Below are 15,801 nucleotides of genomic sequence, written 5' to 3'. Positions count from 1 at the left end.
GATGGGTTTCAATGGGAAATCAGTTCCTCATGCTGTCAGGTAATGAATTAGGCCTGGCCCTGGTTTTTCCTGCTCTCTCCCAATCCTAGAAATGCTGCTGCAAAGTGTCTGGTTAGAGACAACAGCAGTGAGGGATTTGCCCTTGTAGCAGGGAGCTCCAGGCCCTGCTCTGCGTCTCCCTGGTGCCTGCTGGCCCTGGTGGCTGTGCCCACAGCAGTTTTTGTCCCCTGTTGTGCAGGCTGGCAGTGAACAACGCCACCATGATGGGCACGGTGCTGAAGATGACCGACCGCAGCCACCGGCAGAAGCTGCAGCTCAAGGCTCTGGACACGGTGCTCTTTGGGCCTCCTCTGTGTGAGTACCAACCCCACCTGCCAGCCCTGGCAACCACCCCCAGGGCCACCAGAGCCACTTCTGGGCGACACAGAGTGCCCAGCACAGCCTCAGCCAGGGGAGTCGTCCCAGCACAGTTACCCTGGAGCAGGAATGGTTGGTCCTGGCTTTGTGGGAGCAGCTCTGTAGCCTGGAGCATCCTGGGCTGGCATTCCCAGTCTCAGCTGGCATCTCCCACTGTGCTGCTGGGATGTCCTGTGTCCACAGGGTAAAACCTGCTGCCCCTCTGTAGTGCTGGAGGGCAGCAATCCTATCCTGCCTGCTCCCAGGGCAGCTGCTGCCATGTCCTGGAGCTCTGTCAGCATCTCCTGGGCTTTGCTGGGGCTCCACTGTCCTGTGCTGAGGCTCTGCTGGTGACTCAGGCTGTGAACTACCCACCTCTGGAGGAGGGGAGGGGCAGCAGGCTGGATGGGAAGTTTAGGGTGGTGCTGGGAGGCCCGGGGCTCCTTTGATGCCTTATCAGCATCTCAAGCTCCTTGATGTGTGTCTCCATGCTCCAGGTGCTCCCTCTGGCTCCTGTCTGCTCCCTATTGAAGGTGCTTTTGTCTCTGTGCTCCTCTGGCATGGCTCTCTCTGGGCTTTGTGTGCAGAGGGGTGGAACCCCCCTGTCCTGCTGGCCCTGCTGGGGGATTTTGGGGTCCCAGTGCTCATGGCTGGGGCATGTCTGGCCTCTCCCACCCCAGCATCCCCAAGTCCTTCTGCCCAGGGCTGCTCTCCAGCCATTCCCACCCAAACCTGGGAAACTGCCTGAGCAGTGTGAGCCACAGTGTGAGGCTTGGCAGAGCCACAGGGAGCACATCACAAGCCTGGCTTGCACAATCAGCCATTTTTGCTCACAGTTGTTGAAAAGCCTCTTTTTGCACAGGCACAGTTTGGTGTTTATTTATTGCCTGTGGTAAATGTGAAGCTTTTTGATGCCTGGGTGGCTCCAGCCCAGCGACTCCTGTGCTGGGGGCAGAACTTTTGCAGAGCTGTTGTGCTGTGTAAAGGGCAGAGTGAATGGCTTGTACTGGCTGGCAATTAATGGCTGTTGCCACGCTGGAGCTGTTTGTTCTGCCCTGCAGCTCCCTGGCCCTGCAGCCTGGCCCTCCCTGGGCACAGAGATCAAAGTGTGCAGGGAGCGTGGGGCTGCTCACACCCTCTCAGCTCCTGCTGGCAGCTCTCCAGGCCAGCCTGGGCTGCTGGGAGGTGTCCCTGCTCACAGCACCTCGCAGGAGGTGGAGTGGGATGAGCTTGGAGGTGCCTCCCAACCCAAACCATTCCATGGTTCTATATACAGGGTGTGTTAGAAGTGGAAATACACTTCAAATCTGCAGCTGAAGGAGAGATTGATCCCTTTTCAGAAGGCAAAATTGGCTGGTTTCTGGTCACCTGAATGGCTTTGTCTCCACTCAAGGGGAGAGGTTGTTTATCTAAACCAATTCCTGCAGGAATGGATTGCACAACACTTTCAGGAGCCAGCAGCGAGTGGCAGCTTGGGCAGTGCTCAGTGACCTTCCAAGCTGCAGAAGCTGCTTTACCCCTCCTTGCCATGGTCAGGGGAGGTGGCTCTGGAGGGGAGCTGGGCTCTGGGGGTCTCTGAGCTGCTGGCAGGGGGATGTGGTGCACAGGGGCACAGTTCCAAGGGTTTGTCTCCTCCCTTGAAGCTCTGTTCAGCACAGGTGTAAAAGCTTTGATAAAAGCAGCCTCAGTTGGAGCCGCAGGCCTCCTGCAGGCTCCTAAATCCGGACATGCTGCCCATGGGGATCACAGCAGGGGGACACAGTGCTGTTCCTGCTGCTGGGGGAAGCTTTCCCAGCCCAGGGCTCCGGGGGTGGGTGTCTGGCTCGTGGCAGAGGTTCCTGCCAGATTCCATGGCCAGTTTCCATGTGGATCTGCAGGCTCCTGCCATCTCTCCAGGTCTGGTTCCTGCTGCCAGGCTCCAACCCTGCCATCTCCTCCAGCAAACAGGTCTGACCACTTCAGCTCTGTAATTAATCCAAGTGCAAGGGAGCGTGGTGCAATTATAATCTAAGCAACATGAGATGATTCCTTCTGTGTCTCTCCCTTTGGGCTCCTGTTCCTGCGGTTCAGGAATTGATCTGGCACAAAATAGCACAACTTCAGGTGAAACATGGAATCCCAGACTGGTTTGGGTAGGGAGGGACCCTAAATCCCATCCAGTGCCACCCCTGCCATGGCAGGGACACCTCCCACTGTCCCCAGTGTCCAGCCTGGCCTTGGGCACTGCCAGGGATGCAGGGGCAGCCCCAGCTGCTCTGGGCACCCTGTGCCAGGGCCTGCCCACCCTGCCAGGGAACAATTCCTCATTGCCCAGATCCCAGCCAGCCCTGCCCTCTGGCACTGGCAGCCATTCCCTGGCTGCTGTCCCTGCATCCTTGTCCCCAGTCCCTCTGCAGCTCTGCTGGAGCCCCTCAGGCCCTGCCAGGGGCTCTGAGCTCTCCCTGCAGCTTCTCCTCTCCAGGTGAGCCCCCCCAGCTCTCCCAGCCTGGCTCCAGCTGCTCCTGCTGCTGGTGTCCCAGGGCTGGAGGCTCTGCAGGTGCAGCTTTGCTGCTTTTGGGACAGAACTTTCTGTAATTTGATCCCTTTCCCTGCAGCTCCTGTGCCCTGGGCCACCGACTGAGGGCACCCTCAGATTGTTCCTGTGCAGTGGATTGTGATTTAAATCCCCTGGCTTTGTCCCTGCCCTCAGCAGGGCTGGCACAGCCTGTCCTGCACCCGTGTGGCCGTGGCTGCTCCCAGCAGCAGGCAGGCCTGGGCTCACCCTGCACCTGCACAGGCTGCAGGAACAGCCACGTGCCCCATGGAAAACAGGCTTCTCCACCTTCCCCATTGCCTTCTTTTGGGAAAGGAGGGAGAGCAGGCACAGCTTTATCACAGACTGATTGTTGTGCTCAGCTGCAGGACTTGATGTCCTGCTGGGTTTGCAGCTCTGCCTGGGCTTGGTGTTTGAAAGAAGTGAAATGATTGAACAAGGGGCGAAGGTCTGGAGCTGCAGGAGGGTTGGTTGGGATTAGATGCCAGAAAAAAGCATCTACAATGAAGGTGAGAAAATGGAGATGCTCCCAGGGTTAGAGCCCCTCTGCTCTGGGGTGCCAGGCCGAGGGGGAATGGCTGCCAGTGCCAGAGGGCAGGGCTGGCTGGGATCTGGGCAATGAGGAATTGTTCCCTGGCAGGGTGGGCAGGCCCTGGCACAGGGTGCCCAGAGCAGCTGGGGCTGCCCCTGCATCCCTGGCAGTGCCCAAGGCCAGGCTGGACACTGGGGACAGTGGGAGGTGTCCCTGCCATGGCAGGGCTGGCACTGGGTGGGATTTGGGGTCCCTGCCAACCCAAACCATCCTGGCATTCCATGCTTCTACATTTTCTTCCCAGCTGAGTTTTCCTCAGTTTCCTCATGCCCGTGTCTGTCACTATAGGACACAAAATAACACGATGCACACACACTGCTGTTCTGAAGGCAAAAAAGGGAAGTTTATTTCCTGACTGCAGCATTTATAGATTTCTGAAAGTGACAGTCTATTGGAGGGTGACAGTGCCACCTCTCCAATGACACTGGACAAACCAACAGCCCATCAATTTCTCTTCCTCCGTAAAAGAATAAGTTATTTACATAAAGTGTGTAAAAAAGTTCACTACAAGAATGTAAACATTTGGAGGCTTAGAAAATCTTGAAAAATCAGGGAGACACGTGTCTTTGGCCAGGGCTGGTGCAGAGGAAGGATGTGTGCAGTGCTGCTGTGCTGGAGCTGAGCCCAGCTGGCACCAGGGGCAGGACAGGGACCGGCTGGCATGGGGCTGGCAGGGAATGGCGCAGGGGGGCAGGAGAGCAGGGCTGTGGGAGGGTGGAACACACAGCACTCCCCAGGTGGGAGCTGCAGGCGTTGCCAGATCGGCTCCCTCGGAAGAGGATGTTGTGCTGATCCATCCGGAGGGGAGCGGGGCCAGCGCTCACCTTGTTTGGCTCTGAGGGCTGGGGTTACCCGGGGTGCTTGCAGGGACTGATGGATCACAGGTGCTGCCTGCCTGTCTCCTGGGCCTTGGGGAGGGCTCCTGTCCCTCTCCCTGTGAGGGGAAGGCTCTGCAGTGTGGGCAGGGAGCAGCAGCCCTGTGCCCACGTGTCCATCCCGGTCAGTCCGTGCTGTGCTCTGCCTTCCCAATTTGAGTTTCCACCTCCCAGGTCCCCTCCTGTCCCCCCAGCTCTGCCAGATGTGATTTAGCTGTGACCAGAGAACAGCTTGGCTTGGGAGGGGCTTCAGCTCCTGTCTGACCCACCCCTGCCATGGCAGGGACACCTCCACAGCCACAGCCTCCCTGTGCCAAGGCCTGCCCCCTCAGTACAGATATTTTTTTCTCTGGATCTGGTGTGAATTGCCTGTTGTTTGTTCCAAACCAGTGGATACTGATCATTAAGTCCCAGCTCCCTGGACTGAGCTGCTCTTTCATTTGTGGCTTTTCTACCACACACTTGGTTGAGTTACAGGAAAAAATCTGCTTGACTCATCTTTTGGGCTTTGTTTAGCACTCGAGCCCCCACTTAATTACTTTCATCCTCTCACATGCATCAACACCTTTTTTTGAATTTACTATTGAATAAGGGAATTTCCACACTGAGTTGTGATTCTGATGGAAAGCTTGGCAGCTTGACAGTTGGACACTTGAGCTGCCCCAGCTCTGTGATCTCAGCAGTGTTTTTCCAAGTGTTTATTTTGTTCTTAGTTACCTGTGCTGCCCTGTGAGATCACAGCCATTCTGGAGGGGTTCCTCTGTGCAGTTTCCCCTCTATCACTTATTGCCAGGCTAATTGGAGCCGGAAGATTTGCAATTTCACCTTTTTTGTTGTTGTTGCTGTCTCTAAATTGAATAAGTGTTGTCAAGCTTTTGTTTTCCCTCTGAAATATTGACCCAGCTCAACTTTCCCCTCACTGAATCCTGTGCCACAATTCCTTATAGGACTGCCCTGAGTTCTGCTGTCCTGCTCTGGTGCAGCAGAGCCCTTTGGAGTCTCCCAGTGGTCCTTTGGCCCCAGCAGTGTCTCTGGTCTCTTGCAGTGTTTTTCCAAGTGTTAATTTTGTCCTTGGTTACCTGTGCTGCCCTGTGAGATCACAGCCATTCTGGTGGGGAGTTGCTCTGTGCAGTTTCCCCTGTACCACTTACTGCCAGGCAAATTGGAGCTGGAAGATTTGGAATTTATCTTTTTTTGTTGCTGTTGCTGTCTCCAAATTGAATAAATACTGTCAAGCTTCTGTTTTTCTCCTGAAACATTGAAACAGCTCAACTTCCCTGAGTTCTGCTGTCCCACCCTGGCTCTTTGGAGCCCTTTGGAGCTCTCCAGTGCTCCTTTGGCCCCAGCAGTGTCCCTGGTCTCTTGCAGTGACTCGTCACAACCACCTCAAGGACTTCATGCTGGTGGTGTCCATCGTCATCGGCGTGGGCGGCTGCTGGTTCGCCTACATCCAGAACCGCTACTCCAAGGAGCACATGAAGAAGATGATGAAGGACCTGGAGGGTCTCCACAGGGCTGAGCAGTCTCTCCATGACCTGCAGGAGAGGTAGGTTCCCATTGTCCATCCAGCTGGAGCACTCAGCTCTTCCTGCACGCTTCTGTTCCTTCAGGTTTCAGGAAATGCCGGTTTTGAGCTGTCTTTAGCTGTTTTTAGCTGTCCTGGTGCCTCACACCAGAGTCAGCCCCTTCCTGAGGGACTGGCAAAGCTGCCAGCAGCCTCTGGAGCTCAGATGGGGCCTGCCTCCTCCTGCAGGGACTCCTGGACCAGGCTGTTCTTTCCTAGTCACAGAACCAGGGAATGCTTTGGGTTCCAAGGGGCCTTAGAGCTTGTCCAGTCCCATTCCTGCCGTGCAATCCAGCTCATGTGGAATTTGTTATCCAAGCTTGTTTCACCTTGGCTTTTGATGGGGAAAAAGTGTGTGGGAGCAATCAGGGATTTACACATCCCCTCTTGAATTCTTGGAGCTGTGTGGGGAAGCAATACCTGAGTCAAGGGGTGTTGCTTGGAAAGAGAAAAAAATACATCATTTTGGAGTATTAAACAGGAATATCTGGGCTCTTGGCATATGGATCAAAGCCTGCAGCCTCAGGAATGGGGTCTCTGCTCACAGGAATCACTGCAATGGTTCCAGCAGAGCTACTGATGGGAGAACAGGCTCCAAGAGAGCCTCTGCACATAGGGATCTTCTGGGACAGGGAAGAGCCTTCAGCCCTGGTGATGACAAACCTGTGGGGTGCTCTGGTAATGGAATATTTTAAGGGTAGATTTAGCAAATAACAGAGCAGGATAGTGTGGGCCTTGAGCTATTTTCTGTGAGGTTTCAGTGGAATTTGGGAGGATAAACATTAACTAGGCTGCCCTGTGAGCTGATGGCTGCGTTTCCAGTGCCTTCTGTGAACATGAGTTTGATGCCAGGCCAGTCAAGGGGTGTGAGGAGTGCCCTGTGCAGGCACCAGGGTCCTGAGGGTGTCAGGCTGCCCTGCAGACCTGCATCCAGCCAGCTTTTGGGCATCTGTGCTGTGCAGGGGTCTCCTGCAGGGGTTCACCCTGCCCCTGAGTGTTGCTGGAAGGGCTCCTGTCCCCAGTGAGGTGGTGTCCCTGAGGAGAGAGCTCCCAGGTGATGGAGCCACACTGGGCACGTTCCCCTGGCACAAACCCGTTCCCTCTGTGGCTCCAGCCCACAGCTGGTTCCACACAGCCTCGTGGAGTTTTATGTTACAGCCTGGAAGCGCTCCCAAAGAAGGTTTGATTGATTTTTCCTGCATCTGGAAGGAGACAGGAATCCCTTCTCCGTGTCCATCCCTGCAGCAGCGCTGTCCAGGGCTGGGTGTCACCTCTGAGCTCCAAACTGGAATGTGCCTGTGAGCAACGACCTTGGGCCCTGCTGCTGAGGGCACAGCCACGTAAACAAGTGGATGGATGTTCCTGGGAAGTTCAACTAATGCTCTAAAGCCCCTCAGGAAGAAACACAAAACCTCTGGGACTCGGCACAGCCTTGAGCCAGAGCAGCTCAGCAGGGCTTGTCCTCCACAGAGGGCACTGAGCAGGAGATCAGGTGCTGGGAGGAGAGCTGGGGGCTTGGGAGGCCTCCAGGGGGAAATGTCCCTTCAATTCCTCATCCCTGAGAGGAAAGGAGGTGAACTGGGCATTGGGGCTCTAAGGGAGTTTCCTTCCTTCCTCATCTTGGAGGCTCTGAGAAAATGTCCCTTCAATTCCTCATCCCTGAGAGGAAAGGAGGTGAACTGGGGCATTGGGAGGCCTCTAGAGGGAAATTCCTTCCTTCCTCATCCTTGGAGGCTCTGGAGAAAATGTCCTTCAATTCTCATCCTGGAGGAAAGGAGGTGAACTGGGCATTGGGAGGCCTCTAGAGGAAGTTCCTTCCTTCCTCATCCTTGGGAGGCCTCTGGAGGAAAATGTCCTTCAATTCCTCATCCTGAGAGGAAGGAGGAGAACTGGGCATGGAGCTCTAGAGGGAAATGTCCTTCCTTCCTTCCTTGGAGCTCTGGAGGAAATGTCCCTTCAATTCCTCATCCCTGAGAGGAAAGGAGGTGAACTGGGGCATTGGGAGGCCTCTAGAGGGAAATGTCCCTTCCCTTCCTCATCCTTGGGAGGCTTCTAGAGGGAAATGTCCCTTCCCTTCCTCATCCCTGAGAGGAAAGGAGGAGAACTGGGGCATTGGGAGGCCTCTAGAGGGAAATGTCCCTTCCCTTCCTCATCCTTGGGAGGAAAGGAGGAGAGCTGGAGGCCTTGGGAGGCCTCTGGAGGAAAATGTCCCTTCCCTTCTTCATCCTTGGAAGGCTTCTGGAGGGGAAATGTCCCTTCACTGCCTCATCCTTGGGAGGAAAGGAGGAGAACTGGGGGCATTGGGAGGCCTCTAGAGGGAAATGTCCCTTCCCTTCCTCATCCTCGCCCAGAGGGGTCCAGCTGGGATCTTCAGCTGCCCCAGGAGCAGTGAAAACTCTGAACAGCCCCAGTGCTCCTGGACTTGTGGAGAAGTTGTGCTGCAGTTCTGCTCAGAGACTTCACTTTCAGAGCTTGAAGGGCCCTGCTGTGCTGGCTGGGTGAGGCTGAGTGCTGAGCAGCCCTCTGGGACACACGGGATGCCTCTCCAGTGCCAGTGCTGCTGGAATGTGCTGAGCAGCTCAGACATGCTCCTGAGGAGCTGGGAACAGTTCCTACCAAAGCCCAGCCTTTATTCATCTCCAGAGCACCCTGGAGAACACCCTGCAGCAGTGACACTTCCCAGGCCATTAAGTGACTCATCAACATCATCAAGTCTTGGCACATCCTACTGAAAGGAGTGGGCATGTCTGTTTTGGAGATATGTGAGTTGTATGGAAGCTCCTGGAATGTGAGCCCCCTGCTTGCCCTGAGCAGCTGGGGCTGCCCCTGGATCCCTGGCAGTGCCCAAGGCCAGGCTGGGCACTGGGGAGCAGCCTGGCACAGTGGGAAGTGTCCCTGCCATGGCAGGGGTGCTCTCACTGCTGTTCCTGGTGCTGGGGCAGGTCTGTTCTGTCCCAGCCTGCAGGAGTGGGAGCCTCAGGCGCTGCCCTGAGCCAGCTGCAGCAGCCAGGCCCTGGTGCCTGGGCATGGCCTGTCCTGGTGTGCTGCCCCTGCCCTGCTCAGCTAAAAATGACCATAATGACCCCTCAACTGTGCCCCCAAATCCCCATGGCCAGGCATGAGGGGGACACGTCACCAGTGTGTCACTTGTGTGAGTGGACATTGGGTGTAGGGCATGGCAGGACCCAGGGCTGCGCCAGCAGGGTGTGTGGGGTGTCCTGGTGACTGCAGGGCTGTGCCAGCCTGTGCCAGCAGGGTGTGTGGGGTGTCCTGGTGACTGCAGGGCTGTGCCAGCCTGTGCCAGCAGGCTGTGTGGGGTGTCCTGGTGACTGCAGGGCCGTGCCAGCCTGTGCCAGCAGGCTGTGTGGGGTGTCCTGGTGACTGCAGGGCTGTGCCAGCAGGGTGTGTGGGGTGTCCTGGTGACTGCAGGGCTGTGCCAGCAGGGTGTGTGGGGTGTCCTGGTGACTGCAGGGCTGTGCCAAAAGGGTTTGTGGGGTGTCCTGGTGACTGCAGGGCTGTGCCAGCCTGTGCCAGCAGGGTGTGTGGGGTGTCCTGGTGACTGCAGGGCTGTGCCAGCAGGGTGTGTGGGTGTCCTGGTGACTGCAGGGCTGTGCCAGCCTGTGCCAGCAGGCTGTGTGGGTGTCCTGGTGACTGCAGGGCTGTGCCAGCAGGGTATGTGGGGTGTCCTGGTGACTGCTGGGCCGTGCCAGCCTGTGCCAGCAGGGTGTGTGGGGTGTCCTGGTGACTGCAGGGCTGTGCCAACAGGGTTTGTGGGGTGTCCTGGTGACTGCAGGGCCATGCCAGCCTGTGCCAGCAGGCTGTGTGGGTGTCCTGGTGACTGCAGGGCTGTGCCAGCCTGTGCCAGCAAGGTGTGTGGGTGTCCTGGTGACTGCAAGCCTGGGCTGTGCCAGCAGGCTGTGTGGGGTGTCCTGGTGACTGCAGGGCTGTGCCAGCAGGGTATGTGGGGTGTCCTGGTGACTGCAGGGCCGTGCCAGCCTGTGCCAGCAGGGCCTGTCCCAGCTGGTGTCAGACACGTGTTCTCAGTTTGGCAGCAGCTCTTTGTCACTGTCATCTTCACTTTGGGACAGCTCCATGTCTCTGTTGAATTCCCCTTGGTAATGGTCTTGGCCAGTGGTGTCTGTCCCTTGGGGCAGCTCTTGGTCTCTGTTCAATGCCCTGGGGCAGCTCCAGGTGGGTGCAGTCTCCCCGGGGACAGGTGACACTCTGACCCTCTCTGAGGCTCGCTGGCCCAGCTGGTGCCCTGCCAGCCTCACAGCCCTGCTGGGAGCCCCAGCACAGGCCAGCTCCTCATGGAAGATCCCACTGATCCATGGGGATCCAGGGTTTCATTGCTGCCATCTATTCCTGCTGATTCAGTCTGTCACGAGGAGGAATAAGAATGTCCAGGCAGGATTAAGCCATGTCTGAATTTGCAGGATTTTGTGGGAGGAACAGGGATCCGTCCCATCCGGGTGGTCTGATGGGCTCTGGCAGATCTTCCCCTGCTTTGCTTTATCAAAGTCTTTGCTTGGGTGAAAATACCAAAAATTGAGCTTAATTTGAGACTCATTAAAGGAAATCTGGGTGTGCTGTGGGAAATGAAGAAAATGCATCCTGAGCATTTGATAAACAATCAAACTGAGACCAAGCAGTTGACAATTTCCTTTCTTCCCAGCCACAGTGAACTCTCCCTGCCATCCCTGTGGCCAGAGCAGGGCAGGGCTGGACCTGGAGGGCAGAGCAGGGCACAGAGCTGGTTTTGGGGAGCAGAGCAGGGCTGGCTCTAGTGGACAGAGTAGAGCAGAGCTGGATCTGGTGGGCAGAGCAGAGGGCTGGCTCTGGAGAGCAGAACAGAGCGGGGCTGGTTTTGGTGGGCAGAGCACAGGACTGGTTCTGGAAGGCAGAGCAGAGCACAGGGCTGGCTCTGGAGGGCAGAGCACGGCTGGTTTTGGTGGGCAGAGCAGAGCTGGCTTTGGAGGGCAGCCCCTGCAGGGCTCGGGGAGCTGTCCCAGCCCAGCCCTGTCCCTCTGTGTGTGCTGCAGGCTGCAGAAGGCGCAGGAGGAGCACCGTTCTGTGGAGGTGGAGAAGGTGCACCTGGAGAAGAAGCTGCAGGACGAGATCAGCATTGCCAAGCAGGAGGCACACCGGCTGCGGGAGCTGCGCGAGGGCACCGAGAACGAGCTCAGCCGCCAGAAATACGCTGAGCAGGAGCTGGAGCAGGTGAGCCTCACCTGGGCAGGCAGCTGCACACGCCTGCCACTGAGGGCAGTGCTGCTGCATCCCGTGGGGAGTCACAGAAACACAGAACGCTGCCTTGGGAGGGGTCTCACAGGCACCCAGTGCCAGCCCTGCCATGGCAGGGACACCTCCCACTGTGCCAGGCTGCTCCAGCCCCAGTGTCCAACCTGGCCTGGGCACTGCCAGGGATGCAGGGCAGCCACAGCTGCTCTGCTCTCACCTGAGCAGGGCACAATCCCCATCCCTTTCCTGCTGCCCACCCTGTGGGATCAGCCCAGGCACAGGGATTTCAGGTCCCAGTGCTCATGGCCCAGGCCTGTGGAGCTTCTCCCACCAATCCCCAGCTCCTTCTCCCAGGGCTGCTCCCAGTCCATTCTCCCCAGGCTGTGTTTGTGCTGGCATTGCCCCCAGCCAGCTGCAGGCCTTGCCCTTGGTCCTGCTGAGCTGCACGAGGCTGGCACGGTCCCAGCTCTCCAGCCTGCCCAGGTGCCTCTGGATGCCCCATCCCTTCCCTGCAGGGTGTGCCCACAGCACCAGCTCCGTGTCACTGCCAGGCTGGGGCTGTCCTGCATCCCTGTCCCCACCCTGGATCCCTCTCCCTGCCCTGGATCCCTGTCCCTGCCTGGGATCCCTGTCCCTGCCCTGGATCCCAGTGTCCCTGGATCCCTGTCCCTGCCCTGCATCTCTGTCCCTGCCCTGGATCCCAGTGTCCCTGTCACCAACAAAGATATTTCCAGTGCCAGTCTTGGCTTCTGAGGGACTCCAGTCCTCACTGCTCTCCAACTCCCTGAATCCAGTGATGCTGCTGCTCTTCTGCCTTTGCTTTCCCACTCTCCTTTGTGGTGGAAAAGCCCCAAGTCTCTTTTCCATGGTGTCCATTACTCATCCCAGTCACTGCTGTGGTGCTGGACAGGGCAGGTGCTGGCACCTTGTGACATCCCAGCAGGAGCAGAGGGGTTGGACGTGTCCTGGAGCTGCAGCCTCTGGCATTTCTGACCCCCCCCAGCCTGTGCAGTCTCTGTGTATCTGTATTCATGGATTTAGGACAGATTTAGAATGAGTTCAGTTATGCTTTCCATGTTTTCTCGTGGATCAGAGGGTGTGTAAGGGTTGGAACAGCCCCCTGAGACCATCCAGTCCAGCCCTTCCCCAGCACTGCCAAGGCCACCACTGACCATGTCCCCAGTTGTCACATCCTGTTAAATCCCTCCATGGATGTGACCCCAGCATTGCCCTGGGCAGCTGTGCCAGGCCTGGACAACCTTTTCCATGAGGAAATTTACCCAGTATCCAACCTTAACCTCCCCAAACCTACAAGGAGGCCCAAACCCACAATCCCAGTAGCTGCTTCCTGTCTCACCTGAGGGACAGCTCTCACCTGGAGCAGCAAGTTACAGATCAGTTTAAACGGAGTCTGGAGCCAGACCTGCAGGAGCCAGGCAGGTTCCTCGGGTGTTCCAAGGCCGTGTGTGTGTGTGTGTGTGTGTATCTGTGTCCAGGATTTTTTGCCACCATGGAGGGCAGGGAGGAAACCAAGGCAGGAATCCAGGGCTTCCCCTGGCAAGGCAGGACCAAGTGTCCTGGGAGCCCTGTGGCAGTGCAGGGGGACAGACAGCAAATTCCCTTCCTGCCTGGGGCTGCATCAGCCCTGAGCCCCTCAGGAGGGCCCTTATCCATGCTCCTGTGGCCATGCAGCCTCTCCTGGGGCCTGGGGTGTCCCTGCTGGCACAGACAGACCCTGGGCAGTGTGTTTGGGCACAGTGGGCTGGGTGCCCTGGGCCCAGCTCTGGAGCAGCCCAGCTCTCACCCTGCCCTTGCCCTGCGTTCCCATCAAGGAGCCCAGGAGCTGATGTGACCTGAGAGCTGCCCAGGCCGGAGGCAGGTGAGTACTGCAGTGTCCCACAGCACTGTGTGACCGTAACCCCAGCACTGCCCCACTGCCCAGGACACCTGTGACATTAACCTGTCACCCCCTGACCCCACAGCACAGCCCCTGCTCGCAGGGAGAGGTGACACAGACCTGCTCTGCACCAGGGTTCTGATCACCCAGGCCACGCTGCAGGGTTGGGATGGTCCTGCTGGGGTTGGGTGTATGGCATGGAGAGTGTCCTGCTCCCAGGATCTTCATCCATCCCTCCCTCCCTCCTCACTGGGGCACCCTCCACAGACCCCAGTGGGGCCACAGGGAGCACTGAGGGAGTTGTGGAACAGAATCCCAGACTGGTTTGGGCTGGAGAGACCTTAAATCTCATCCCATCCCACCCCTGCCATGGCAGGGACACCTCCCACTGTCCCCAGTGCCCAGCCTGGCCTTGGGCACTGCCAGGGATGCAGGGGCAGCCCCAGCTGCTCTGGGAATTCCATGCCAGCCCTGCCCACCCTGCCAGGGAACAATTTCTCATTCCCAAGATGCCATCAAATCCTACTTTGAAGCCATTCCCTGGGTGCTGTCCCTGCAGGCCTTGTCCCCGGTCCCTCTGCAGCTCTCCTGGAGCCCCTTCAGGCCCTGCCAGGGGCTCTGAGCTCTCCCTGCAGCTTCTCCTCTCCAGGTGAGCACCCCCAGCCTGGCTGCAGAGGGGCTCCAGCCCTGGAGCAGCCCCCTGGCTCCTCTGGGCTGGCTCCTGGAGCTCCACATCCTCCTGCTCTTGGGCTGCAGGCTCTGCAGGTGGGGTCTCACCAGGGCTGAGTATAACTTTTATATAAATTTCCCTATAAATTGTTGCTCTTAGTGTTCCAAATGGGGTCTTAAAGGTCTTCCCAGGAGAATGGAGACGCACACAAAATAACTCCTGTTTGCACAGATTCCCTGCAGAACCACAAGAGTTTGGGTTGTGGACACTCATTTTAGCCACTGGTCCTTGCCTGTTCCACAGCACTTCCCTTTCCCACCATTCCCTAAAAACCTTGTTCCTGTGAGTGTTATGAGCACTCCTCTACCCATAACAACCAGATTTCCTACCCATGTTTCCTCTGTATTCCCAAATCCCAGATGCCTGTGGGTGATGGTCAGAGTTCTGCTGAGGTGGGAGCAGCACCTGGCTGGTGCTGCTGGTGCCCAATGGGAAAAGCCAGGTGCTGGGACTGAATTTGGGACTCTGGGATTGATTTAGGCAGTTTTATACTGAACAGCCCTAAACCACACAGGTACAAGTGGTATCACAAGTGGTACAAGTGTTTGACCTGTGGTGTGTGGTGCCTCGGAGCTGCTCCTGGATGGATGCTCCTTCTGGGTAAAATACAGAATTTCAGAGATCTGCCTGGACCCTGGGGCTCCCTAAACCCCCAGGCTGGGCTGGGTGGAACGTGCCTGAGTTAAGGAAGAGCACATCCAGGGAAAAGCTGCAGGGAGAAGCTCCAAGAGTGAGCAATGCTGCACAAAAACCCTGCTCTGCATCCGCCCACTGCCGCCAGGCACGGCCGTGCCCGTGGGCTGGCAGCTGCAGGAGCAGGGCAGTGCTGGGCTGGCAGCAGAGCTGCTGTGCAGGGTGCACCCACAGAGCCCCCCCTGAGCCCCAGGGTGCTGGGGTGGCACAGTGCCCATCCCTGCAGTGTGCCCTGGGCTTGTGGTGCCATCCTGCTGCTGCTGCTCCAGGCTGGCACACCTTCCCTTCCTGCAGGGCTTGCCAGGCTGTGAGAGCCTCTCCACAGGGTGGGCACTGCAGCACACCAGTTCATTCCTGGGAGTCTGCACCACTAAAGCTTTTCTGTGAGGCTGCAGTGTGCTCAGCTGGCTTCTCAGCCAATCCCTTCTAATCCTGTCTCTGTGGGCTGTCAGGGTGTGCAGGAGCCTGGGCTGGGGGCGAAGGAGACGCCCCAGGAGTGGCTGATGCAGCCAGGCTGTTTCTTTTCCTGACCAGCAGCACATGTTTTGTGTCTAAATATTTTTCTCACTTTGTGCAGTGTGGAAGTTGTCTCCTGACGAGCTCCCTGGGCTTGGCTGGGAGCTGTGGTGAGACAGGGATTGCCTGTCAGGGGCTCTGCCTCCGCAGGGGGAGTTACAGACAGGCAGCAAGCTCTGCAGAGCTTCTAGAGGCTGCAGAAACCCCAGAGCATCCTCTCTGCCAGCTTAATTTCCTTTTAACCACTTCATGCACTGTGCCATCAGCTCCAGAGGGGTTTCCTGTGGCTCCTGGTGATGAGGAGGGGTCCAGAGGGAGCTCAGCATGGTCCTGGCTGAGAACTTCTGGGGAAAGAACTCAGTTTAGGGTGGCAGGAATGGTCCCTGGGAGGCTCTGGAGGTTCTGCTGCTCGGAGCACAGTGCTGGCTGGGAGTTTCTGGGGAAGGGGCTCAGCCTAGGGTGGCAGGAATGGTCCCTGGGAGGCTCAGGTGCAGCCTGCCCTGTGGGGGCTCCTCTCCCACAGCCCCCAGGATGCCACCACTCCTCCAGAGAGGTTTCCTGTGGCTCCTGGTGACGTGGAGGGGTTGAGAGGGAGCTCAGCATGGTCCTGGCTGGGAGTTTCTGGGGAAGGGGCTCAGCTCAGGGTGCAGGAACGATCAGTGGGAGGTTCTGGTGCAGCCTGTCCTGTGGGGGCTCCTCTCCTGCAGCCCCCAGGATGCCATCGTTCCTCCAGAGGGGTTTCCTGCTGCCAGGCCTGGTGCAGC

General features: G+C 57.7%; 1 protein-coding gene across 10 annotated transcripts in view; it reads left to right on the top strand.

Moving 5' to 3' along the window:
* Window positions 1–15,801, top strand: part of STIM1 (stromal interaction molecule 1) — a 73,290-nt gene that overhangs the window by 37,336 nt on the left and 20,153 nt on the right. For all 10 annotated transcript variants that reach the window (XM_064704667.1, XM_064704677.1, XM_064704697.1 and 7 more), the window contains exons 5-7: window positions 239–354; window positions 5,765–5,942; window positions 11,003–11,180. In XM_064704667.1, the coding sequence (XP_064560737.1) occupies window positions 239–354; window positions 5,765–5,942; window positions 11,003–11,180 (472 nt within the window). The remainder of the gene's footprint in view (window positions 1–238; window positions 355–5,764; window positions 5,943–11,002; window positions 11,181–15,801) is intronic.

This window comes from Zonotrichia leucophrys, chromosome 1 (genome assembly GCF_028769735.1).
Source record: "Zonotrichia leucophrys gambelii isolate GWCS_2022_RI chromosome 1, RI_Zleu_2.0, whole genome shotgun sequence".
Lineage (NCBI taxonomy): Eukaryota > Metazoa > Chordata > Aves > Passeriformes > Passerellidae > Zonotrichia > Zonotrichia leucophrys.
The sequence above is the reverse complement of the archived record's forward strand: the minus strand, read 5'-3'. Positions and strand labels throughout refer to the sequence as shown.